The 25,407-nt window shown below is 45.3% G+C and overlaps 1 protein-coding gene across 1 annotated transcript in view; it reads left to right on the plus strand.

Annotated features, from left to right (window-relative positions):
• The first annotated feature begins 971 nt into the window (after positions 1–971).
• adamts18 (ADAM metallopeptidase with thrombospondin type 1 motif, 18) overlaps positions 972–25,407 on the plus strand; it is a 159,314-nt gene continuing 134,878 nt past the window's right edge. The window contains 6 exon segments of the mRNA XM_041191707.1: positions 972–1,043; positions 1,148–1,214; positions 4,537–4,736; positions 12,404–12,487; positions 13,542–13,701; positions 20,107–20,212. Of these exon segments, the coding sequence (XP_041047641.1) occupies positions 972–1,043; positions 1,148–1,214; positions 4,537–4,736; positions 12,404–12,487; positions 13,542–13,701; positions 20,107–20,212 (689 nt within the window).

The following is a 25,407-nucleotide window of genomic DNA, read 5'->3' on the forward strand; positions in this document are numbered from 1 at the left end:
ATGCCCTTTAGGAATAAAATCTGCCATCCTTACCTGGTCTGGCCTACATGTGACTCCAGAGCTACAGCAATGTGGTTGACTCTTAAATACCCTCTGAACAAGGGCAATTAGAGATGGGCAATAAATGCTGACTTAGTCCACATCCCATGAATGAATCAAAACAAGTTTTTGGCCTCCTGATCTAATGTCCCCTTAAGTGGTGCATTGCCATATTGTGTTTTATAGTGTTCCTGTGAAGCACCTTGGGACATTCATTATGTTAGAGATGCCATAAGCTGTTTTGCCCTGCTCCCTTTGCCCTTCACCCATCACGGTCCCCACTGATCATTTATGCCCTAGGCCTGTTTTGTTTTAACTGCCTTAAACACCACCAATTTGCGGACTTTATCATTACTTTAAATTGACACTGTTGGCCTGCTAGAACAAGGACCTACATGAAGTCGCTCAACTACCTCAGTTTTTTCTTTATCTTTTATGGAATGTGGGTGTTGCTGGCAAGGTTAGCACTAATTGCCATTTGCCCTTGTGAGCAGTTAAGAGTCAATCACATTGCTATCGTCCGGCATCACATGTAGGCCAGGCTGGGTAAAGATGGCAGATTTCCTTCCTTGAAGGACACTAGTAGATGGGCTTTTAATCAGTGATGTTTTCATAGTCCCCATCACTGGGACAAGCTATCAATTGCAGATTTTTAAAAAATTAGTTGAAATTTTATTTATTCATTGAATTTTAATTCCCACCAGCTGCTCTGTTGAGATTTGAACCCATGCCCCCAGAGCATTAGCCTGGGTTTCTGGATTGCTAGCTCGGTGATATCGCTCCAAATGCCTCCGCCAAAATGCCAATGCACGGCCCACAACGTGTTTGAGACTTAAGCCAGCAGCTGGCAGCCTTCCTGTGTTCTAACATATGAAAAAAACAAAAAAAAATCCTATTTGTCTTCCAGTCAGGTTTAATACGGAGCCAAGAAAATGAATACCTTATAACTCCATTACCTCAGCACCTGGCACTGAGACACAACTACACCTCAGCTGCTGGCTATCGCCCTCATGCACTCTTCAAGCGATCGGTGGAGCACAAAGTGCGACAGCGGCCAGTGAGTAATGGGCATCATCACCACCACCATCGCCGCCACTCTTACCATCAGCAGCAACAAAAGCATCAGCATCACAAGAGAGACCAAAAGCAACACTACTGTGGGCGGCGAAAGAAATGTATGTAAGGAACCTTTATTGTAGCACTTACTACCGTCATTTAGTCAACAAAAATTAAGCCGTTTAAACATAACTCTTGTCCATGTGTAGGCATTAAGGTCAGCACCGTTCTTGTACAAACACATGTCCTCTCCATAAAAAGGCCCAGATTTTGCTGGAGCTGGGAATCTCACATTTGCCATGTTAGATATTCTTCCTCACCTTTCATCTCAAACCTTGGAGTCCCACAGTGGGTTGGGTATGTGAGCTGATAACAGTGAGGGCAATGGGGCATATGAGACCTCTGGGAAAGGACAGGACCAATTCCTGGGATATCCCTTCCTCATCACCTGTTTCTGGGTGATTTGCACTTTAATAATAGCATGCATTTTTAAACTGGCTGTTATTTTGATGGAAAACTCTGAGCCAATTTCCTTCTGTAAGCACTCCTAATGTTATAGCAGAACTGAGTTGATTAGCCCTCTTCCAGTGTTGGTGCCGGACTGTGCTGACTGAATGTTACCCAGTAAGCCGTTACTGGTGCAATGCCACATATTTTTAAGCTTAGAAAATTTCTTTGACAAATACTGTTTTTTCCACCTTCATCCAAGTTTGCAGCACAGAAGTTGACCCTCGTGGATGTGCCAGATCTCTGAAAGAGCTATCCACCTAGCCCCATTTTCATCGCCCTTTCCCCTAATCCTTTTTAAAACTTATCTTTTCATAGATATTTATCTACTTCCCTTTTGGATGCTGATTATGGATTCTGCCTACCTTCTGGTAGGACATTCCATTGTCCTCTAACAACCCTCTTTGGCCTAAGCATTCAGGCTCAAAATGGATGCCTTAGCATCTAAAATGGTGGGTGGGATCAGGAGCACGTGCATCTTCATTGGCCGGATGGGAAGTTTCACGGTCCCTGAAACCGGCTCCATGCATAGGGACATCTTGAGTTGGGGATGCAGTGGGGGCAGTGATATTTCAGTGTGCATCAGCCAATGTAAGAACCACTTCTATTGCCTTCAGCTGTGATGTATTTAAGATGTATAATCATCAAAGAAAAAATTTCATTTTTGATGGGCATGGTGATAGAGGGAGCTGCCCGTATTTTTGGCAGTACCTCTGCTCCTTGCATGCTGTCACATCAGGCCTGTTAAACTCACCACTCTTGGATAACTAGTGCATCATCTGTTTGATCCTACACCCTATTTGTTCACATACTTTTGTGTGGATCTGACATCTCTCATCTAGATTTTCCTGGTTCTGCTTTTCAGGCGAAAACATCTTTTGGAAAGGTTAGCAGAGGTGGAAGTGGAAAGGTGGTGGTTGGGGTGGGGGGTGCAAGGCAGGTGGGAGTTGAAGGTGGGGCTAGGTGGAATTGGGTAGGAAATTGATCTGTCATGCCCCTGCACACTTTAAATACATCATTCATCTTGCTGGTAAATTTGTTGCTTAATCTCCTCTTGTTCCTCTGGTGGCTTGATTTGTCTTTCTCTTGCCAAGAAATTTATTCCCATAAGTATGTCCTCAGGCTTTTTTCTTCTGATGAGGCCTCATTGTAGCTAGATTGAGGTAACTCAGGGAAACCTGTCACTCAGAGAGAAGTATTTAGCACTGTCTAAACATCACCAGTGCTTAGCGCAGTCAGCAAATACCATACTCTCTCTCCTTCTTGAAAAAAAAAACAAGTTTCCCCTGTCCTTGCTGTGTACTCCGACTCTTGCTGAAGGATAGCCCCACAGATGCTGGCAGCCTTCTACCTCAATCAATTAATTTTTCTTGTGTAATAACAGCTGATTTTTGCCTCCCTATTTCTAACCTCCTCCATCCTAAGAGTCGCCCCATTTGTCCGTCACCCTGAACCCTCTGTCCCTCTGAAACTGGTATTATCCATATTCCCTCAATACTCACCAACCCTGCCACCGACCCCCCCACCACCGTCTCTCTGCTGCCAACCCCCATCTCTCTTTGTACCCATGGTGCCCATGCATTCAACCGTCTAGCCCTCACCCTCTTAAAATTCCCTCCCTAAAACCTTCCACCTCCCTCTGCTTCTTCAATACTCCTGTAAATCTGCCTCTTCTGATCACCTTTCCCCAAAACCTTGGCACCCCTGTTTTCATTACACTTCTGTGAAACACCTTGAGATATTTTTCTACACCATCAGTGCAAGATAATGCAAGTGTTGTTGCAAGTTTATCCACACGTGATAGCCATTCCCAGCCCATGTCATGGTTGGGGCAGGGTTGGTGTGTTGGGGGTGGGGGGTTTGGGTGGCTAGTGTGTCCGGATAGCAGCCTAGATTGACCCAGCTGTTTCTTTCCCCCTCTCTCCTTGACAATGAGTTCAGTTGTACATTCCATCACGTCCCCAGGTGAGATTATCTAACTCAGTGCAGACCAGATATGAGAGCTGGGAGCTGTGCACTTGGTACTGAGGTTTCTGGTCCCTGCTGAGTTTTCATCCGGCAACATAATCCTGATCTTCACTTGGCCATGTTGAACTGTTCACTACTGTTCACTTTATGGCTCCCTTGTGGGCTTGAAGATTGCAGGCTGGGGGAGATAGTTAAATGCCTGTTCATATTAAACTCCTGCTGCTCATTTCTTAACGTGCAGTGAGTCTCATTGGCCCAGCAGCCCTGAGCTCACTGGACTACAGTGGTTCCCCGTCAGGCAGTAACACAATTTTAAAATCCTTATCCTTGTTTTCAAATCCCCCCATGATCTCCCCCCCACTGAATACCCCTTGAACATCCTCCAGCCCTACAAGCCTAAGACCTGTGTGGTGCTCCCCTTGTGGCCTCTTGAGCATTCCTAATTGCAATTGTTCCTCTATTGACAGCCTCCACTCTTAATTCTAGAACTTTCTTCCTAAACCTTTTTGCCTCCCAACCCCTCTCTCTCCTCATTTAAGATGCTTCCTAAAAGTGATCTCATTGACCAAGCTTTTGGTCATTTGTCCTCCATATGTCTTCCAAAGTTCGGACAGCATAGATCTTTTTTTATTGATAATGTTACTGATAAGCGCCTTGGGTCCCTTTGCTACGTTAAAAGTGCTTTATAAATTCAAGTTGTTGTTGGTGACTGTTTGGGTTTCTAATTTAAGGGTGGAGATTAAAATTCATTTTATTTTCCTAACTATAGTTATTCAGTTCTACGGATTGAAGATTGATTCAAAATTTTGTTTCATTTTGTTTGTAATGTAAGAGTTTTGGATTTTTCACAAAAGCGTCAGGGGGGTTGGGTGGAGGGGGATGGGGGGGAGGGGGGAAGCAATAAAATGCACTTTTGGCTCCTCTCCAGAACTGTATGTTCTCTGCTTCCTTCTCTCCCCACATTAGACATGCCTCAACCTCCGCTAGAGGATATCCGCATCTTGTCCAATGAGTACAGCTCCAGGAGCAGGTTGAAACGCTCATTTTCGGAGTCCCGGAGAAACATGGGGCTGACTGTCGAAACTCTGGTGGTGGCAGACAAGAAGATGCTGGAGAAACACGGCAAGGAGAACATCACCACCTACATCCTCACTGTTATGAACATGGTAAGCCAGTGAGAAGGACTACATGTCAGTGGGACCATAGTAGCCATTTCCTATGTGCCTTTATTCTTTCAGAGTCGGAAGTACAAGAGGGTATTGATCCTTAACTTGTTGGCAGAGGCTACAATCGCACCAATGTTTTTTTTCGAGAGAGCCTGCAGCATGCTATGTTTTTAGCATATCATTGGGGTGCCGGCCAATAATTCCTGAGCTCCTGGTTTCAAATGCGCCATAGCGGCCAGTCCCCAACTTGAGGTGAGGCATTTGTCACCGAAAGAAATTGGGGAAAAATGAGTGAGCCAGTCATTCAGTTGAACAGTTCTATTTTTGGGGAGTTCCTTTCACTGCACCCTCTACTGGCAGAGAACAGGAGGAGAGAATAGCTCTCATTTCTGATTCATTTCTGCACCACAATGAACTAGGCAATGGATGGGGCCACACTGAGCTGAAGTTGCATATGCAGAGGAGCAGGTTGCCCACACATAATCCAGATATGGCTGTTAAGGAGTTTGGCATGACTTACAAGCAGTAACACATCAAAGGCTTCAGGTGTTTCACATAGGAACAGAGGAAATAAGAGCAGGAGTAGGCCATTCAGAACCTCAAGCCTGCTCTGCCATTCAACTGGCTCATGGCTGACCTTCAACCTCAATGCCATTTTCCTACACTATCCACATATCCCATGATATCTTTAATAATTGGAAATCTATCGATCTCAGTCTTGAACATGCTCAATGACTGAGCCTTCAGACACCTCCAGGGTAAAGAATTCTGAAGATTCACCACCCTCTGAGTGAAGAAATTCCTCCTCATCTCAGTCCTAAAGGGCCTACCCCTTATTTTGAGGCTGCACCCCCTGGTTCTCAACCCCCAAGCCGGCGTGGGGGAGGGGGGATGTAAACATTGAGGGCTAGGGCACTCTTATGGTAATTGAAAATGACTTTAGTGACCCTGGGTCAAGGGGATCATTGATTTTGCTCCTGATCACTGTTCAGTGAAACATCCCAGCAAATATGCAGGACACCCAGTCCATGGTTTCTTCTCTGACTTATCCCCTGTGTTGGTCAGAGGATGTAACTTCAGTTGTATCGATTGGAACTGCTCTGAAAGATCCTACAGCATCTCCCCAACAGTATCTGCTCTGGTGCAGCATGTCAGAACAAGTGGACAGAGCCTCAGTGTTAGAGCTAAGCCTTTCAGTGGTGATATGAGGAAGAACTGCTTGACACCGAGGCTAAGAGCAATCTGGAACGCTGTTCCTCCAAGAAACTTTGGAGGTTGGGTGTCTGTTGAAGATTTTTAAACTGAGACTGAGGGGAGTTTTTGGCTCCCGCCAATAGTGGGAATTATGGCGGGGTGAGGGGAGGGGGCACTTAATTTGACGCGAGGCAAAAAACCTGTTTCCCGACGGCAGGGTAAACTGATGGAATTTTGTTCTCCCGACTTTCAAGGTGGGTCAAAGGTGGATCAAGCTTCCTGACGAACAATGTCCCATTTGCATGCATTAGCATCTTAGCCACGCTCATTAAAAGGCCCCCTCACCGGAATTAAGCTCCCTCTGCAAATTAAGTTCACCGCCAGCGAGAAGTTAGAACGTTCAGTCTTACGACTGCACACTAGCAGCTTGCACCTGGCGAGCTTCACTGCTTCCACGACCTTGAGGTCCTTAGATGTTTATTCCTCCTTGTCGGGGACCTCACATAGCTTCACCCATTTTGAGCGCTGTTACCAAACGCTGTGCCCAGGGAGGTAGGTGAAGGCTGGAGGGGGAGGGGGAGGGGGAGGGTGGGGGTGATGGTAGGGGGGAAGGATAGAGTGAAGGCCGGACAGGGGTGGCAGGCTTACAGGGTAAGGTTGGGGAGAGTGTTTGGGGAAGTGGTCAGGAGACCGATGCCAGAAGAAGTGGTTGAGGGGTGGGTGAGAATGTCCGGGGAAGGAGGGCTGAGAGTGTCTGGGGAAGGGGGGGGTGGTGAGGGTGGAGTGCCTGGGGAAGGGGCAGGGAAAAGTGTGTCTGGAGAAGGCGGCGAAGGGGGGAGGGTAGTGCCTTAGAGGGTGGGGTCGCTAGCGTTGATGGCGAAGTCCTGGGGGAAGAACTGAGGGTACCGGTGATAGAAGGGAACAGTCACAGTCAGAGGGGGGAGTCGGATGCAGTAGGGTGGCCAGTCCCGGGTGCAATTCTGGTGGGGGAAGGTTTCATCAGGAGGGTCATGGAGGGGGACTAGACATGTGGCTCGGATAACACGAGGGGACAGGGTTAGGATGGGCATGGGGATGGTAATGGGTGTCGGCTCTGAGGGAAGGAAGGGTATGTGGAGATGGATTGTGATAGGGTCCAGGGTAATGAGGGGACATTCAAGGGTGACAGAGAGGAGAGGAATGGAGATATTGGGTGGGGCTACGGTGATGGGAGGAAGTTGGCAGTTGACAGGGGAGGGTAGAAGGTGGCGGAGCAAGTTTGAAAGGTGATGTGCATTATTTTTCCAAACTGATCTTGACCACACTGTTAGTTAGTCAGTGAGATCCCTCTAAGTGGGAGGAGGGTCTTTTTGGGTCGGTGGAGTTCAAGGTCAGGAAGGTGGCTGACTAAAGGGACACCCTAATAATTATGAGGCAACTGAATGTCAAAGATGCTCACGTGTGCTCTCCTCTCTATGGTGAAGCCGCACTGCAGCAGGTTTGTCCCTGACTCATGGGTTTCATAACTTCGGGATCCCAGCGAGGTGTGGAGCTGCCATTCATTCTGTGCCATTTGCCATCGGCTGCACTCAGAGGCAGGGATGAAGGGAGGGAGGGAGGTGGCGACTCCAAACCTCCATCCTCCCAGGTGGATGGTCATGGCTGACAAGGGATCATGTGGTTAGTCCATCTCTGCTCCCCAGGTAAGGCTCTCTCTAGGGATCCTCGAGGGTAGTGGAGATGAGTGGGAAAGTGTCTGTGTGAGACTTCTTGCACGTGGCTCTCATCACCCTGGTCAAAGACCAATGTCTCCATATGCATTCATATATGGACAGCAGGAACACCCATCTCTGGTCTTTCAGGATGTCCTTTACCTGGAAGGAACGGGGTAGGGCTGCCATGTCTAGAGGCCAGGTGAAGGGCTTAGCTCTTGCTTGCTGGCTATGAGATGGATGGAAACCTGTGAAGGACATATTCACTTAATGTATCACTTCAATTCCTTCACACATCCACTGAGGAGTCGATTCAGGCTGCAGACAGCCTTGCCTTGGTAATGGATCTCATCCAGATGCAGAGAAGGAGGGCCCATCGCTGGTTGGCACAGGGCTAGGAGGAACATGGGCCTGTGCAGCAAGAGGCTGCAGAGCCTCTACAAGGTTAAGAGGCTGGTGATCTCAGAACAGTGCAAGGGCGAGCATTGGCCCGACCATGGTGGTATTGCTGGCAGCGACAGGCAATGCTGGAGGCACCCTCGTATGGCCCAGGATGTGGTTGCCCACATGTGCCTGTTAAGGCACAGCCGATGGTAAATATTGAGTTGTTCAAATCCCAAAGGGAAACTTGAAACAATTGCCACAACTTGTTTTGCAATTTGTATAAATTTTGAGATGCGTGCCTTGAATTCAGTAGTAATAAGACCATCAAGTCTTAAAGGTTTTTACAAAACTAAATCAAACATTTATTAATAAGAGAAATGATTTTAAAGACATACATAGATCTACAAATTACTATTTTGATACCTTCTAACCCCTAATCAACCTAACTCCTAACTACACTTTCGTTAAGGCAACAGTAAGACGCATAGGCCAGAATTTTTCACTCATCGGACAGGTGTGCACCTGACCCGAACGACAGTAAAATGACGCATGATGATGTCGGGTGAGTGTTGCTATGTCATCACGCACACGCGCAATATTTCAGCCGGCGGGTATGCGGGGAGTCGGCAGTGCGCCCGCCGACAATTAACAGGCCTATTAAGGCCATTAAAGAAACAATTAAATTAAATTTTTCTCTGCCCGCCCAACCTTAAGGTTGGCAGACAGGCAAAAAGACCATGCGGCCTTTGAATTTTTTGTGAAATCTCATCCACGCCGGGATGATGTTTTGTTCAGTGAATTAAAAAAATAATAAAAAATTTTCAAACTCATTTCTAACATGTCCCTGTTCATGTGACAGAATCACATGAGGGGATATGTTATAAACATTTTAAAATTGTTTATTTTCATTGTCCAAAACCTTCACCTCCCCAAGGCAGCTCTAAGCCTCAGGGAGCTTTTCCTGTGCATTGACCCGCCAGTGTGAATTCACAGTCAGGCCCTGATAGCGGGCAGCGGGTCGGCTTCCTGACCACTCCCATTTGCCCCTGCCGAGCCTGCCCAACAGGGGCAAAATTCTGCCCGTAGATTTTAAAAGACCCAGGCAAAGAAACGTGATATCCTGAACCAGTCGAATTCAAAGTGAAGTTTTTTTTAACTTCAGTTCTTTGAAAACAGCAGTTTGAGGGGTAGATGCTGAAGGCTTTTCACACTTGTTAGATCCTAAAATGCCTACCCTTACACACAGTCTTCGCTCCTTTAGACATATTTTTCCCCTTTGAATGCAAATCCCCATTGTTTCACGATGTTTTTGGACTTTACCTCCCTGATCATAAAATTTTATCATAGTACGAACTTTACCAGAAATCTTTGGGAAAAATAAACACACTGTTTCTGAACACCACCTGGCTAGTGTAATTCTTTACTCCCTCTTTTGAAAACAATCTAGCCTGGTTTATTTAAAAATGCAAATGTCCTTTTGCAACTTACATTCTAAACTTCCCCCATGTTTACCATGTTTACATCAAAGCCTTCAGACCAGCTGCCTTTAATCCAATTAAGTCTCTCTCTCTCACACACACACACACACTCACATATACACACACGCACATATAGACACAGATACCATGATTTTACAATAAATTCCAATAACATCATGAGAATTATTATATTTTCCTGACAGTACCAGCTTCTCCAGTATGAGCTGTGGCTGCAAGGACTCTTGCAGTCTAGAAGTCATGCGCCTGGCCTGCAGTGAGTGAATCTCTGTCTGGGTGCCCTTTGAATATGGTGCCAGGAGCTTCGACCCCCAGTGGGTAACAGTAGGGGCAGGCGACTTCCTGCTCATCCCTGTCGCGAGATTCGTCAAGCTCCTCACTGATGCATAATTAATGAGCTGGAAAGCAGAAGATTGCGTGTGTTCACCCACCCCGCCACCCGGCAGCAATCACGCCGACTATCCCACCCACCACCGGACTTAGTCTCCAGCATGGAAAATTCTGCCCTAAGAGTATTTTATTTAGGCAATGGTATTAAGGGATATGGGACCAATGGAGTTGAGGACGGAGTTGAGATACGCAGGTCCAACATGATCGGATTGAATGGTGGAAAAGGCTCAATGGCCTCTTCCTGTTCCTGTGACATCTGTGGAGAGAACTGGAGGCAGGTCAATCTTACAGGATCGCCATTGGGGAGGCAATTCATTTTTTTGTCAAAAGTGGTGCCAAATGTAATGATAAGCGTTATATATATTCTTTACAGAAACATGGGCCGGGGTTTTTACAACCCCACTGCGGCGTAGCCCCACCACCACCCCCACCCCCTCACCCGCCCCCTAGTAGATGCGGCGAACCATTTAAATCTCCATTCAGTTCGGGGGGGAGGGGCCGTAATATCGCGGTGGGCAGGGGTGGGGGTTGTTGGGGGCGTAAAACCCCAGCCTTGGTGTTGGGGGAATTAAGTTGAGCAAACATTCACCCCTCTTCAAATTTTAAAATTTAAACGCGTCAAAATATTTTCCTTCCAGGGTTCATATTATAAGCAGAATACTGCTGCTGTCAATGTCCTAATGTGATTTATTTAACCACTAAGGAAAAGCTCATAATTGCTTCATTGGACCTATTCCCAGGCAAGAAGTAAATGATGTTTTTTTTATATATAAGATATATTTTTATATATTTTTTATATTTACCTCATGAAACCTTTTGTTATTTAATCTCTCCTGCCCTCCATCCTATCACAGGACTGTTAGTTTTCCCTTGCACCCCCAAACCCCGCACCACCCCCCCCCCCACCCCTTGCCCCTTGCACTGGCTTAAAAAGCTCTCACGCTCACAGTAACTTTATTTCTCTCTCCACAGCTGCTGCCTGACCTACTGAGTGTTTCCAGCGTTGTTTTTTGGTTTTTTTCGTTCCAGATTTCCAACGTTCACCCTATTTCGCTTTTGTAGTTTGTGCAGTTATTTTTTTCTCCCCCCCCCCACCCCCCCACCCCCAACTGTTTTAGCTGAGCATTGAACATCGTTATAACGAATCAGGAAGGACAGAACAGCTGGGGGTCTATTCTGTCAAAAAGAGAAGGCTGAAAGACAGCCTGAAAGGGATCTTTAAAGTTACGAAAGGGTTTGATAGGGTAAATGTCGAGGTGCTAGTGGACTTAAATACAAGATAGTCGCTAATAAATCTAGCAATGAATTCAGGAAACACTGCTTTGCTCAGAGAATGCGGAGAATTTGGACTTGCTACCGCTTGAGTGGTTGAAGCGAATAATGTAAACACATTTAAGGGAAAGCCAGATAAGTGCACGAGGGAGAAAGAAACAGAAAGGTATACTGATAGGGTTACATGAAGAGGGGTGGGAGGGAGCTGATCTGAAATACAAACGCTAGCACAGGCATTTTTCTATTTGTTCGTGGGATTTGGGCATCGCTGGCAAGACCAGCATTTGTTGCCCATCCCTCTTTGCCCTGGAGAAGGTGGTGGTGGTGAGCTTCCTTGTTAATTTGTCAGGTAGGGAGTTCCAGGAGTTTGATCCAGTGATGATGAAGGGACGGCGATATATTTGCAAGGCAGCTTGGTGTGTAACTTGGAGGTGGTGTTCCCATATGCCTGTTCTCCTAGACGGTAGAGGAAGGTGCTATCGAAGGAATCTTGGTGAGCTGATGTATTGCATCATGTAGATGGTGCATACTGCAGCCATTGTGTCCATGGTGTGGCAGGTGAATACTTATGCTGGTGGATGGGGTGTCAATCAAGTGGGATGCTTTGTCCTTGCTGGTGTCGAGCTTCTTGAATGTTAATGGAACTGCGCTCACCCAGGCAAGTGGCGAAGATTCCATTACACTCCTGATTAGAGCCTTGTGGATGATGGATAGGCTTGGGGATTTAGGAGAGCAGAATACCGAGCTTCTGATCTGCTCTTGTAGCCATGGTATTTATGCAGCTTGTTCAGTTGAGTTTCTGGTCAATAGTGATACCCAGGATGTTGATGACAGGGGATTTGGTGATTGAAATCCCATTGAATATCAAGGGGAGGTGGTTAGATTCTCTTTTTTTGGAGCTGGAAATCACTTGGCATTTATGTGATACGACTGTTACTTGTCTTTTATCAGCCCAAGCTTGAATGTTGCCCATGGCTTGCTGTACGCGGGCAAGCAGCTGAAGATAGTTGAGCCTAAGACACTGTCCTGAGGAACTCTTGCAGTGCTGTCCTGGGGCTGAGGTGATTGGCCTCCAACAAACACAACCATCTTCCTGTGTGCTCGGTATGAAGAGCTCCCCCCCCACCCCAACCGCCATCCCACGCCCCTCCCCCCACCGATTCCCAGATCGAATGGCTGTTTGCCATGCTGTAATGTCTATGGAATTCTAGGCAGTGATGCACTGACTTTTTCCCAACAGGTTTCCAGTCTTTTCAAAGATGGCACCATCGGAAGTGACATAAAGATTGTGGTTGTGAGCCTGTTACTTCTGGAGCAGGATCCAGTAGGTTGTTTTCATGCTCTTACCTTCTGACCTATACTTCAAGAGATACAGCTGAACCAAACCCTAATGATAACATTTGAGATAATCACCGACTCTATGGGGGAGAGTATGCACTGCAATTCAGGAGAGGGAAGGTCAACCAGCAATTCCGATTTCCCTAAACAGAAAGTGGCGAATTTATGACAAAGGAAAGATCTTGCGCTTTATCTTAGGATGCCCCGAAGTGCATCACAACCATTGAAATATTTTTGAAGTCTAGTTACTATATTAGTAATGTAGGCTGAAGGGTTGGTCACAACACTGGGAGAACTCCCCTACTGTTCTTCAAATAGTGCCAGAGGCTCTTTAACACTCAACTGAGGAGGCAGACGGGGTCTCAGTTTCCCACCCTATCCACTGGACAGCACCTTTGCTAGTACAGGTTACATGCTCCACTGTGAGGCTTAAACTATCCGATTTGGATGCAAGAGTGCTACCCACTGAGCCATTCATGGCACTGGAGCAGAATGCATGCAGAGGCAATTGGTTTTGGACAACTCAGGTGGGGAAGTGCCAGGGCATTTGATAGGTATTGAGGGGTATGAGAGATGAAGATGGAGTATTGGACAAGTTTAGTGGACGCTGGTAAGTCATTTGCAGACTTCCACATCCTCGAGTGCATGTGTTGCATGTCTGTTGCCAGAGAGAGGAAGAAAATCAGATTTGTGCTTCTGAATCATGTGGGGTGTGTGTGTGCGTGTGTGTGCATGTGTGTGCGTGAGTGTATGTGTGTGATTAGTTCAATTACAATATCCTCTCTTGGGTCAGGCACTAACCTTATTGGCTCATGCATGAAGATTGGCCATTTGGATGACATATCTGAAGGTCTCCAGGAGACGAAGAAGCTAATTGGACAAAGCTGTCAAAATATGTGCGGCACGCAGTTGTATTCAGCTAATTGCATGGCAAATTGCCTTTGGTGTAGACTGGAACTGTAACAATAATTAACGCTTGTCACAGTTGCAGAACTAATTGTGAAACAAAAAAATTGGGTTGTGTTGGTTTCTTCTTCCAGCCTGGGTTAGTGATCAACCATCACGCAGACCAGTCGTTGAACAGTTTCTGCCAGTGGCAGTCTGGACTGATGGAAAAGAATGGCAAGCGGCACGATCACGCAGTGTTACTTACCGGATTGGACATCTGCTCCTGGAAAAATGAGCCCTGTGATACCTTAGGTAAGTAACCCGCACATGCGGAGCACCCCACAGGTGAATTTCTCACTGTTTTCAAAGGTAGCTGTGCAGAGAATGCTGAGTTCAAGCTCTCTGAAGACTCAAAGGATTTTTATTTCATTAATTCACGAGATAAAGACATTGTCAGCAAGGCCAGCATTTATTTTGCACAGCCCAAATTGCCCTTGAGAAGATGCTGGTGGGCCACCTTCTTGAATACAACTGTGTGGCTTTCTAGGCCATTTCAGAAGGCAGTTCAGAGTCAACCACATTGCTATGGATCTGGAGTCATGTCTGGACCACGCCAGGTAAGGATGGCAGATTTCCCCCACATTAGTGAACCAGGTGGGTTTTTACAACAACCTGGCAGTTTCATGGTGATCAGTAACTGAGGCTAGCTTTTTAATTTCAGATTTATTTAATTGGATTTCAGTTCCCCAGCTGCCAGTTGACCACACAGTCTAGGATCTGTTTTGAGCTTATTGGCAAACTGGAAACGTTTTTGGGGTCTCACAGTTGACTTCATCCCTCCTGAGCTGCTGCAGGTTGAAGGGGAAAGGACAGAATCACTGCTACTGTAGTGGAGTAGATTGTCAACAGTGTAGAGGTTATGTTACTGGACTAACAATCGAGGGAGTGTGAGTTCAGATGCCAATGCGGCAGTTTGGGAATTTGAGTTTAGTTTGAAAGAAATATCCGGAATAAAAAAAAAAACTGGTCTCAGTATGAAACTATTGGATTATCATAAAAACTCAAAGGTTAACTACTGTCCTTCGAGGAAGGAAAGCTTACCTGGTTTGTTCTACATGTGAATTAAGTCCCACACCAATGTGAATGAGTCTTAACTGTCTACTGTAGTGGACAAGCAAGCCACTTGGCTGTACAAAATTTCAGCAGTTCAAGAAGGATGCCCTCCACCTTGTTCACAGGGTAACTAGGGACAGACAGTAAATGCTGCCTTGCCAAGCATTAATAATACATATAAAAAAGGCAGCCTCCCTTATAACTCAGACCTCTGAGATTTTGGCCTCTTTACCATGCTGTACATTTGTCTATTTCCTTTAAGCTTCAGTGACCAGGACTGAACACAGTCTCGAGGTTCTGCAATCGGCCTTTTCATTTGCTCTATGGAAGTAGGGCACCTCTGATTGGCTAACCCCTTTTGTGATGGTCACAGAACCATAGAAAAGCCATGGTGCAGAAAGAGGTCATTCAACCTATTGTGCCCGTGCCAGCCAAAAAGAGGAAACAAGAAACTAGCTGCTCATTTTAAATCTGCTTTCCAGCACCTGGTCAATAGCCTTGCAGGTTACAGCACTTCAGATGCAGATTCAGACACTTTTAAAATTAGTTGAGCATTTCAGCCTCAACCACCAACTTTGGCAATTCCAGATACCTACCACCCTCTGGGCGAAAAAGTTTTTCCTCATGTACCCTCGAATCCTTCTACCAATCACCTTAAATCTATGCCCCCTGGTAATTGACCCCTTAGCCAGGGGAAACAACTATTTCCTGTCTACCCTATCTAGACCCCTCATAATTTTATACACCTCAATTAGGTCACCCCTTAGCCTCCTCTGTTCTCAGGAAAACAACCCTAGCCTATCCAATCTCTCCTAATAACTGTAATTTTCAAGCCCTGGCAACATTCTTGTAAAGCTCCTCTGCATTCTCTCCAGAGCAATTATGTTCTTCCTGTAATGTGGTAACCTGAACTGTACACAAAGTTCCACCTGTGGCCTAACCAGCTTCCATAATTACATCACTGCTTTTGTATTCAGTACCTCGCCCAATAAAGGAAAGCATTCTATATACTTTCTTGACCGCTTTGTCCACCTGTCCTGCCACCTTTAAGGACCTGTGGACACGCACTCCAAAGTCTCTCACTTCCTCAACCCCTCTCGATAACTTACCATTTATTGAGTAGACCCTTGCTTTGTTTGTCCTCCCCAAACTCATTACCTTGCACTTTTCCAAATTGAATTCCATTTGCCATTTCTCTGCCCAGTCAACCATACCATTGGTATCATTCTGGAGTTGACAGCTATCCTCTTCACTATCAACTACACAGCCAATTTTTGTGTCATCTGCAAATTTCCCAATCATGCCTCCCACATTTAAGTCTAAATCATTAATATATACAACAAACAGCAAGGGCCCCGACTCTGAACCCTGAGGAACATCACTGGAAATGGTTTCCATTTGCAAAAACATCTATCGACCATTACCTTTTATTTCCTGTCACTGAGCCAATTCTGGATCCAACCTGCCACATTCCCCTGCATCCCACGAGATCTCACTTTCCTGACCAATCTGCCATGTGGGACCTTGTCAAATGCTTTACTAAAATCCTCCTAATAGCTGTATCCAGTCCGTTCCCACCAGCTTACCTCAGTTTTGTAAAATTTGCCTTCCACCAATTTATAACTTTTACTCCTTTTCGATCTTTTTCCTTTTCTATAATGATGCTAAATCTAACTGTATTATGGTCACTATCTCCAAAATGGTTACCCACTGCTACTTCATCCACTTGCCCAGCTTTATTTCCTAAAACTAAATCTAGAATTGCACCCCGTCTCATTGGACTTGTTACGCGTTGGCTGAAAATGTTCTCTTGAGTGGAGTTCAAGAATTTTGCACCCTCTGTGCCCTTCACACTGTTCATACCCCAATTGGTATTAGGGTAGCTGAAGTGCCCAACAGTGACTCCCCTATTGTCTTTGTACTCAGAAATCTGTCTACATATTTGCTCTTCTAACTCCCCTTCACTATTTGGGTGCCTATAGTACACTCCTGGCAATGTGGCTGCCCCTTTTTTATTTCTGAGCTCAACCCGTACGGCCTCATTTGATGCTTCGATGTAATATATCATCCCTCCTCACAGCTGTAATTGACTCTGTAACCAATAATGCTACACCCCTACCTTTTCTATCTCTCTCCCTATCCTGCCTGAAAACTCTATATCCAGGGATGTTGAGCTGCCATTTTTTGCCCCTCCTTAAGTCAAGTTTCTATTGTAGCAATGATATCATGCTGCCATGTGTCTATCTGTGCCCTCAGCTCTTCAGCTTTATTTACAATGCTCTGTGCATTTATATATATATATATACCTTTAAACACTGCCAAATTCCTGTGCTGTAGGCTTTTTAACCTGTGCTGCTTCTGTCTTTCAGAGTCACTCACTAATTCTCTATCTCCCATTCCCTGCTCTGAATTTGCCCTCAGGTTCCCATGCCCCGCCAACAGCACTAGCAAATCTCCTTGCGAGGATCTTCGTCCCAGTCGTGTTCAGGTCCCACCCTCCCCAGAACCGGTCCCATTGCCTCAGAATTCTTATGCCCTCCTTCCTACACCAGTTTTCTAGCCATTTGTTTATTTGCACAATTCTCCTACTTCTATACATGCTTGCATTCGGAACTGGGAGTAATCCTGAGAGTACTGCTTTAGAAGTCCTGCTTTTCAATCTCCTTTCTAGCTCCCTAAAGTCAGCTTTCAGGACCTCATCCCTTTCTTACCTAAGTCATTAGTACCAGCATGGATCACGACCTCTGGCTGATCACCCTCCCCCAGAAGAATGTCCTGCATCCACTCCATGACATCCTTGACCCTGGCACCAAGGAGATAACATACCATCCTGGAGTCAAGTTTATGGTTACAGAAAGGTCAGTCTGTTCCCCTAACTAACAAATCCCCAATTACTACTGCTTCTTCCTCCCCCTCCCATACAGCAGAGCTGCCTGTGCTTCTGACAGCACTCCTCAAAAGAACCAATGCCCTCACCGGTATCCACAATGGAAAACTGATTGGTGAGCGGACCCCAGGAGATTCCTGCACTACCTGCCTAATTTACCCTTTCTGTCTCTAGGCTCCTAAGCTGTGGTGTGACCACTGCTGTGAATGTGCTATCCATGGAGCCCTCAGCTTTTAGGATGCGCCACAGTGACTCCCGATGCCGCTTGATCTCTGAAACCTGGAGCTCAAGGTTCTGGTGACACTTCCTGCACATATTGTCTAGGACACTGGTAGCAAACACAACTTCCCACATATTACAGGACACGCATTCCACATGATCGAGCTGTCCTGCCATGGCTTCAATTTACTTCCCTTGTGGTAACTTTATTTTACTTTGGTTTACTTATGCAATTTTATTTTACCTGGTCTTGATTTAACTTTATTTCCCTAATGCTTGTGTTTCTTACTTAGATGTAAGTAGCCCCTTCTTTTAAAAACAATGGTTTTTTCTAATTCTCAGCTGCTTGATGACACTCCCTAAGAGCAATTTCTCAACAAGCAATAAACTTATGTTTCTCCTGTGATGTTAGGTGCTAAGTGCTACTGACTCCCTGGCTCGGGGTCCTCCTTTCGCACTCTCCTGTAGGTGCTGCTGACTCCCTGTCCCGGGGTTCTCCTCTCGCATTCTCCTCTAGGTGCTGCTGACTCCCTGTCCCAGGGTTCTCCTCTCACACTCTCCTCTAGGTGCTGCTGACTCCCTGTCCCAGGGTTCTCCTCTCACACTCTCCTCTAGGTGCTGCAGACTGCACCATATTGCAAGTAAAACTGTACAAGGAATCTACTCTTATGTAGCTTGTCAGTTTGACTATAGTTTTAAATTTGAAATGGTGGTGTGGTGAGGTTGGACAAGGTAGAATTTGAAATGGTCACAGGTCACAGCAGGAAAGTGCAGTTGCTTGGTCTAAAGGGTGAATGGATCATGGCCTATAGAACTTGGACTGCGACAATTTTGGGGCATGTGGGCAGTGTGGCTCATGCACACCTCCCCCTCCTCCATCCCAATGTGTGGTCTCAGGCCCTCCAGGCTTTGGACCTCAGGCCTCACTTCAATGTTCCAGCAGTGCAGAGGGACTGCTGGAGGGGGGAGTGCGGTTTGGTTGTGCTGTCTCTCAGGTGAGACATTAAAATTTGTCGATGGGCTGTAAAAGACCCTGTGACACTATTTGAAGAAGAACAATGAGTTCTCTTGGTATCTTGGCCAACATTCCTCCCAACCAATGTCACCGAAAAATGACAGATTCCTTGGATACGTAACCTGTTGGCTGTTACTGATATTTAACAATGACTGCACTCCAAAAGCAGCTCACCATCGTTAAGTGCTCTGGGGTCTTGATGGTAATTTAAATACAGGTTTGTTCATTCTTTAATTCCTACTTTATGTTACACAGCAAAATAAGTACAGAATTAAGATGCCGGCATGACTATCATCATCTGTGAGAAACACAGTGACATCGTATTCTCTGGTTATGAAATGTTCAGCTAATAATAAACCTCTGTCTTTAGAATGATGGTCACCACAGAGAGATGCCACTCATCCCATTGAGTCCATGCCAGCTCTCAGTGGAGCAATCCAGTCAGTCTAGTTCCCCTGTTCTATCCCCATAGCCGTGCAGGTTTATTTCCCTCAAGTATCGATCCAATTTCCTTTTGAAAACTGACTCTCACCTTTTGTGAGTCTTTATTGAGAAAGCACTTCTAAATATCACATGCTGGAGGGTGGTGAAAAGAATAAGCTTGCATTTATATAGCAACTTTCATGTCCTTAGGATGCTCCAAAGTACTTCACACCCATGGAGGGGGCAATGCAGGCAGATGTGGTAGACAAGATGTGGTACACAGCAAGCTCTCACAAGCTACAGTAAATAAACAACCAGTTACTCTGCTTTTAATGATGTTGATTGAGGGATAAGTATTGACCAGGATAGCAGAAGAACTCCCCTACTTAAAATAGTGCCAGGGGATCTTTTGCATTCGCCTCAACTGTTAAGCAAGGCCTTGGTTTAATGTTTCATCTGAAAGACGGTACTTCTGACAGTGCAGCACTCTGCTAGCAATGCATTGAGATGTTAGCCTTGATTATCTCAAGTTCATGGTTGGGTTTGACCTACAGCCGAGTCACGTCGAGGTGAGAGTGCAATCAAATACGGCAAGTTAACACTTGGAAGGTGCAATTTAGAAAGAGAAAAATATAAAACATGAAATACAATAGGAAATAGGAGTGAAAAAGAGTGCATCAGTGATATTTGGCCCATATCCTAAAGCTTACAGGATGTGCAGTCCCACTTCTGGCTATTTTTATATTTTCATTTGAATGAAAATTCTTGCAGATGGCCTTAGCCAAACCCCAGTCTCAGCTGGTGAGACCAGTGGAGGCAGTGATTAAGTGCAGTCATCATTCATGTTTCTGGGCAGGGCCTTTTAGAACAGCAGGCGAGCTCACTTCAGGAAGAACGGGTGTGGAGAAGGGAGATAGGAAAACACTGCAGGACAGCTTCCACCCTCCAGTTAAAGCTGAGTCAGGACTTGTTGGAACTAAATCTAGATTGGAGCGGTGCGATGTTTTGCCCGTGCCTGTTTGTTTCTGGGGAGTCGCTGAAACTTGGATTTATTTTGTAGGTTTTGCTCCTATAAGTGGAATGTGCAGCAAATACCGCAGCTGCACCATCAATGAAGACACAGGCCTTGGCCTGGCTTTTACCATTGCTCATGAATCCGGACATAAGTAAGTGATTTTCTTTCTCCTTTTGATCCGCTTTCCGGGCATCCTGCTCCGATTTTTGCTGGCTGTGGCTGCACCAGTTCTTCAGATCCTAGTTGACGTTCTTCAGGAGCAAGCCCAAATAGTGGATGCCAAAAACCTATTCAACGTTGAGGCATCGTAGCCTCACATAACAACTTGGCAAAGGACGCTTTTCAGTAAAGGCCACAGGGTGGCCACTAGGGACTGTTGAGGGCGGAGCAGGAACATACGAAAAGAACTTACGAATTGGGAGCAGAAGTAGGCCATGTGACCCCCCTCGAGCCTGCTCTGTCATTTGATGAGATCATGGCCCATCTGATTGTGGCCTTTACCTTTCCTACCTACCCCCTATATCCTTTGACCTCCTTGTCAGTCAAAAATCTATCTAACTCAGTCTTGAAAATATTCAATGATCCAGCCTCCATTGCCCTCTAGGGAAGAGAATTCCACAGATTAACAACCCTCAGAGAAAAAATATTCTCCTCATCTCCGTCTTAAATGGGAGACACCTTATTTTTAAAATGTGTCCCCCCCAATTCTACTCTCTTCTCCCAAGGGGAAACATCCTCTCAGCATCCACCCTGTCAAGTTCCCTCAGGATCCTATATGTTTCAAGGAGATCCCTCTCAATCTTCTAAACTCCAGTAGATACAGGTCCCACCTGTCCAATCTTTCCTTATAAGTCTGCCCCTTCCTCCCAGGAATCAATCGAGTGAACTTTCTCTGCACAGCTTCTAATGCAGTTATATCTTTTCTTAAATAAGGAGGCCAAAACTGTGCACAGTGCTCGAGATGTGGTCTCACCAACACCCTGAACAACTGCAGCAAAACATCCTTACTTTTGTAGTCCATTCCCCTTGCAATAAAATACAACATTCCATTTGCCTTCCTAATCACTTGCTGTACCTGCATACTAATATTTTGTGATTCAAGTGCCAGGCCACTCAGATTGCTCTATACTATAGAGTTCTGCACTCTTATGTATGTAGTTGAGGTCCCAGCGCTGATCTGCAAGGCACTCCACTCTTTACATCTTGCCAACCCGAAAATGACCAGTTTACCCCAATTCTGTTTCCTGTTAGCTAACCAATCCTCTGTCCATGCTAATATGTTAGCCCATACACCATGAGCTCTTATTTTGTGGAGTAACCGTTGATGTGGCACTTTGTTAAATGTGTTATGGAAGTACAAGCACACCACATCTACAGATTCCCCTTTATCCACGCTGACAGTCACTTCCTCAAAGAACTCCAATGAATTAGTTAAACATGGTTTCCCTTTCACAAAACCATGTTGACTCTACCTGATTGCATTATGATTTTCTAAGTGCCCTGTTAAAACCTCCTTAATAATAGATTCCAGCATTTTCCCTATGACAGATGTTAGGCTAACTGGCCTGTAGTATCCTGCCTTCTGTCTCCATTTTTTTTTCTTGAATAGAGGAGTTAAATTCACTATTTTCTAATCTGATGGGACTTTTCCAGAATGTAGGGAATTTTGGAAAATTAAAACCAATGCATTTACAATCTCAGCAGCCACTTTTTTTAAGATCCCAGGATGAAGTCTGTCAGCACCTGGGGACTTGTTAGTCTTTAATTCTAATAATTTTCTCAGTATCCTATCTCTGGTGATTGTAATTGCTTTAAGTTCCTTCCTCCCTTTCACCTCTTGGTTTACAACTATTTCTGGGATGTTATTTGTGTTTTTTTACAGCGAAAACCGGCACAAAATGTTTGTTCAATGCATCTGCCATTTCCTTATTTCTCATTATTAGTTCCCCAGTCGAGCTCTCTAGAGGGCCAACACACACTATAGTCACTCTTTTCCTTTTGAAATATCTAAATAAACTCTTACTACCTGTTTTTATATTTCTAGCAATTTTTCTCTCATACTCTTAATTTCTTTCTCATTTTTATAGTCATTCTTTGCTGTTTTTCACATTCTGAACAATCTTCCAACCTGCCACTAATCTTAGCAGTATTATATGCTTTTTCTGTCAGTTTGATATTATCTTTAATTTCCTCAGTCAGCCACTGTTATAAAATATCTCCTTAAATGTCTGCAACTGCGTTTTATACTGATCTATCCCTTAACCTAATTTCCCAGTTCACTTTAGCCAGCTATGTCATCATGCCCTCATAATTGCCCTGATTTAAGTTTAAAACATTAGTCTTAGACCCACTCTTCTCTCCTTCAAATTGAATGCAAAATTCAATCATGTTATGATCACTGTTAGCTAAGGAGGCCAGAAACACAGAGGAGAGCCATGCAGAGGTCAGCCTGGATCTTCTCTATAGATAAAAACAAAAAACTGCGGATGCTAGAAATCCAAAACAAAAACAGAATTACCTGGAAAAACTCAGCAGGTCTGGCAGCATCGGCGGAGAAGAAAACCGATGCTGCCAGACCAGCTGAGTTTTCCCAGATAATTCTGTTTTTCTTATAGATCTTCTCTACCTCATCTAAATCTGTTTTCATTAATCTGAAGCCACTGTGGTCTGTGTGACAGCAGCTGGTGTGTTTAAATACCAAGGCATAGCCCAGGCTTCAAAGGATCATAATTTAACCAAGTATCACATCATGTTAAATTTTTTATGATTTCAACAAGGGCAAAGTTAACCCAAGGTTGTAGGAGTAGGGCAAGGGGATAATAAAGTACATGTTTGGCAACATGTCTCCCTTTTCAGCAATATTGAACAAGAAAGTATGGGATGTAGCTTATAGATGCTTGCAAGTGCCTAGCATGTTGCTTCCAAGTCAAGAAAATAATTGCTGGATTGCTAAACAAGGAACCTGAACATATTAAATTGGCTACAGAGATTACTCTCTAGGTTGTGTTTGTTCAGTAGTTTCTGGGGAGGGTGGAGGGCATTGATGATTCAGATTACCAGGGCTCTTGACAATTGGCTGCTATTGCTACCAATGGGTCTCCCAGGTGTGAAAACAGTGCAAATTCAATAATGGGCTTAAAGGTCTATTGGCAGTTATCTGGCTCTGTCCTTCAACTCATCAGTTAGCAAACTGCCCTCACGTAACCTCTTCAATGTAGCAAAATACCCCAAACACCTTGAAAATTTGAAGGATGGGTTCAGTAAAGAGAAGAAAGGAAGAAAGGAGCAGAAACTTAGGGGAGGTGACTAAAGGGTAGTTCTGAGAAATGGGTTTCCAGGAGTCATTTGAAGGTGGGGCGCAGGAGATAGAAAAGAAAGACTTACTTTATATAAGCTTTCCATCTTGTGAAAACTTCCAACGTACATCACAGCTAATGATGTGTAGTCACTGTTGTAAGGCAAGAAATGCAGCATCCAATTTGCACAGAGTCAAACTCCCATGCATAAGACTCTAATACTGTTTGAGGGATAAATCGCAGCCAGTGCATTGAGGAAAATTCCTCTACTTTCCTGTGAGATACACTATCCTCAACGGAGCAGTACCAATGGTTAAGCCTGTATAACATGCTGCAGTCGGACTTAAACTCACAGCCTTCTGATTGAGGGGTGAGAGTACTACCTGCTGAGCCATTGCTGATCTGAAGCGCTTAAGGAGAGAATACCAGAGTGTGGAGAGGGATGACTGAGGGCTGGCCCCTAGTGATGGAACAGAAGGAGTTAACTACAAGAGGATGCAGGAGGAATTGCATAAAACGTCGTAAGTGGGTGTTGGGAGAAACAACGGACTTTTTTTTCAAATGTGTCCTGAAGTATAAATCACCTGAAGCTTTGTGCCTGAAGGTACCTGACAATTGATAATCAAATCTTCTTGTTTAAAACTCATCAAAAAGTGACCAATGGCTACCTGGGAACAAGTTAATGCCTGGAGTCCAATGGAGGGCTTGAATTGGTTATTATTTCGAACAGGAGCTGCCTGGAAGTGGGATAGAGATGGAAAGCTAAAAGTACTGGTTTGGGTGGTTTAACATAGAGGGCAGGGTTTTATGTCCCGTGGGCAGGTGTGTGCCCGACCCTATTGGGCGTAAAATAGTGCACGTTGACATCAGGTGAATGTCCCGACGTCATTGCACACTCACGCGGTATTTCAGTCAGCAGGCGCCGTGAGAGCTGGCAGCATGCCTGCCGACAACTGGGAGGCCAATTAAGGCTATTAATCAATTCATTAAAAACTCTTTTTCACTGCTTGTCCAACCTTACGTTTGGCAGGCGGGCAAATCGGCCAGGCGGCTTTTGGATATTTTTAGGAAACCTCATCCTCGGCCGGGATGAGGTTCCCAACATTAATTAAAAACAAAACAAAGATGTCTTGCCACAATTTTTTATTACGTTTAAGTTCATGTGACTGAGTCCTATGTGGGCATATTTTTTTTCACATTTCCAAATTCTTTATTTTTGTTCTTGCAACCCATCAGCTCCCTGAGATAGCCCCCTGTCTTCAGGGAGCTTTCAGTGTGCACTCTGATGTGCACGTGCAGACTTTTGCACTTGCACTCCCCTATCCACCCACCCCCCCACCCCCCCCAATATTGGCAGTGCTGACCTTCTCAGTGCACCTTTCATGCTGGCTGGCTGTTAATTGGTCAGCCAGCGTGAAATCGCGGGCGGGGGCTGATCGCGGGCGGTGGACGGTTTCCCGGCCACTCCTGGGCTCACCCGAGGGTTCGAAAATCCTTCCCATAATGATAGGTGCGTAGGAGGCCCATGTAAATCAGTAATCTCAATGAGGGGGCCACATGTTGTGATGAGATTGAGGGATTGATAACTGCCTCACAAGAAGTGATTCCAGCCTTGCACTCGCTCTCATGAATTTGTTGTACCTGATGGTTTTTTTAAAATAAAAACTACTCCTATTGATTCGCATTCCTTAATTCTTATTTGGGACTACAACGATTGGCTTTATTCCTATTTGGGATTACAACAATCAGCTCCTACTGGCGTCACTGATCCTTGACCCCGGTGAGGACAAGGCTCAACAATGGCTCCTCCTGATCACTGTCTGTGAAATATTTGAGGATGTGAGATCAACTGAGCGTGTGACGGGGTTGGCTAAGGTGCCTCAAATGGTCTGCCAGTGTTTGCCCCCTTGGACATGGGCTGGACACTCAGGGGAGGTCATGGGGGGCTGTTGGATGCCAGTCCATAAGCCCCCCCCCTCCCCCACCATACATCACCCCACCCTAATCACTTAAGAGCTGCTTTGATAGAAAAGAGCATGGAAATTGGAAT

The sequence above is a fragment of the Carcharodon carcharias genome, chromosome 7 (genome assembly GCF_017639515.1).
Source record: "Carcharodon carcharias isolate sCarCar2 chromosome 7, sCarCar2.pri, whole genome shotgun sequence".
In the NCBI taxonomy this organism is placed as follows: Eukaryota; Metazoa; Chordata; class Chondrichthyes; order Lamniformes; family Lamnidae; genus Carcharodon; species Carcharodon carcharias.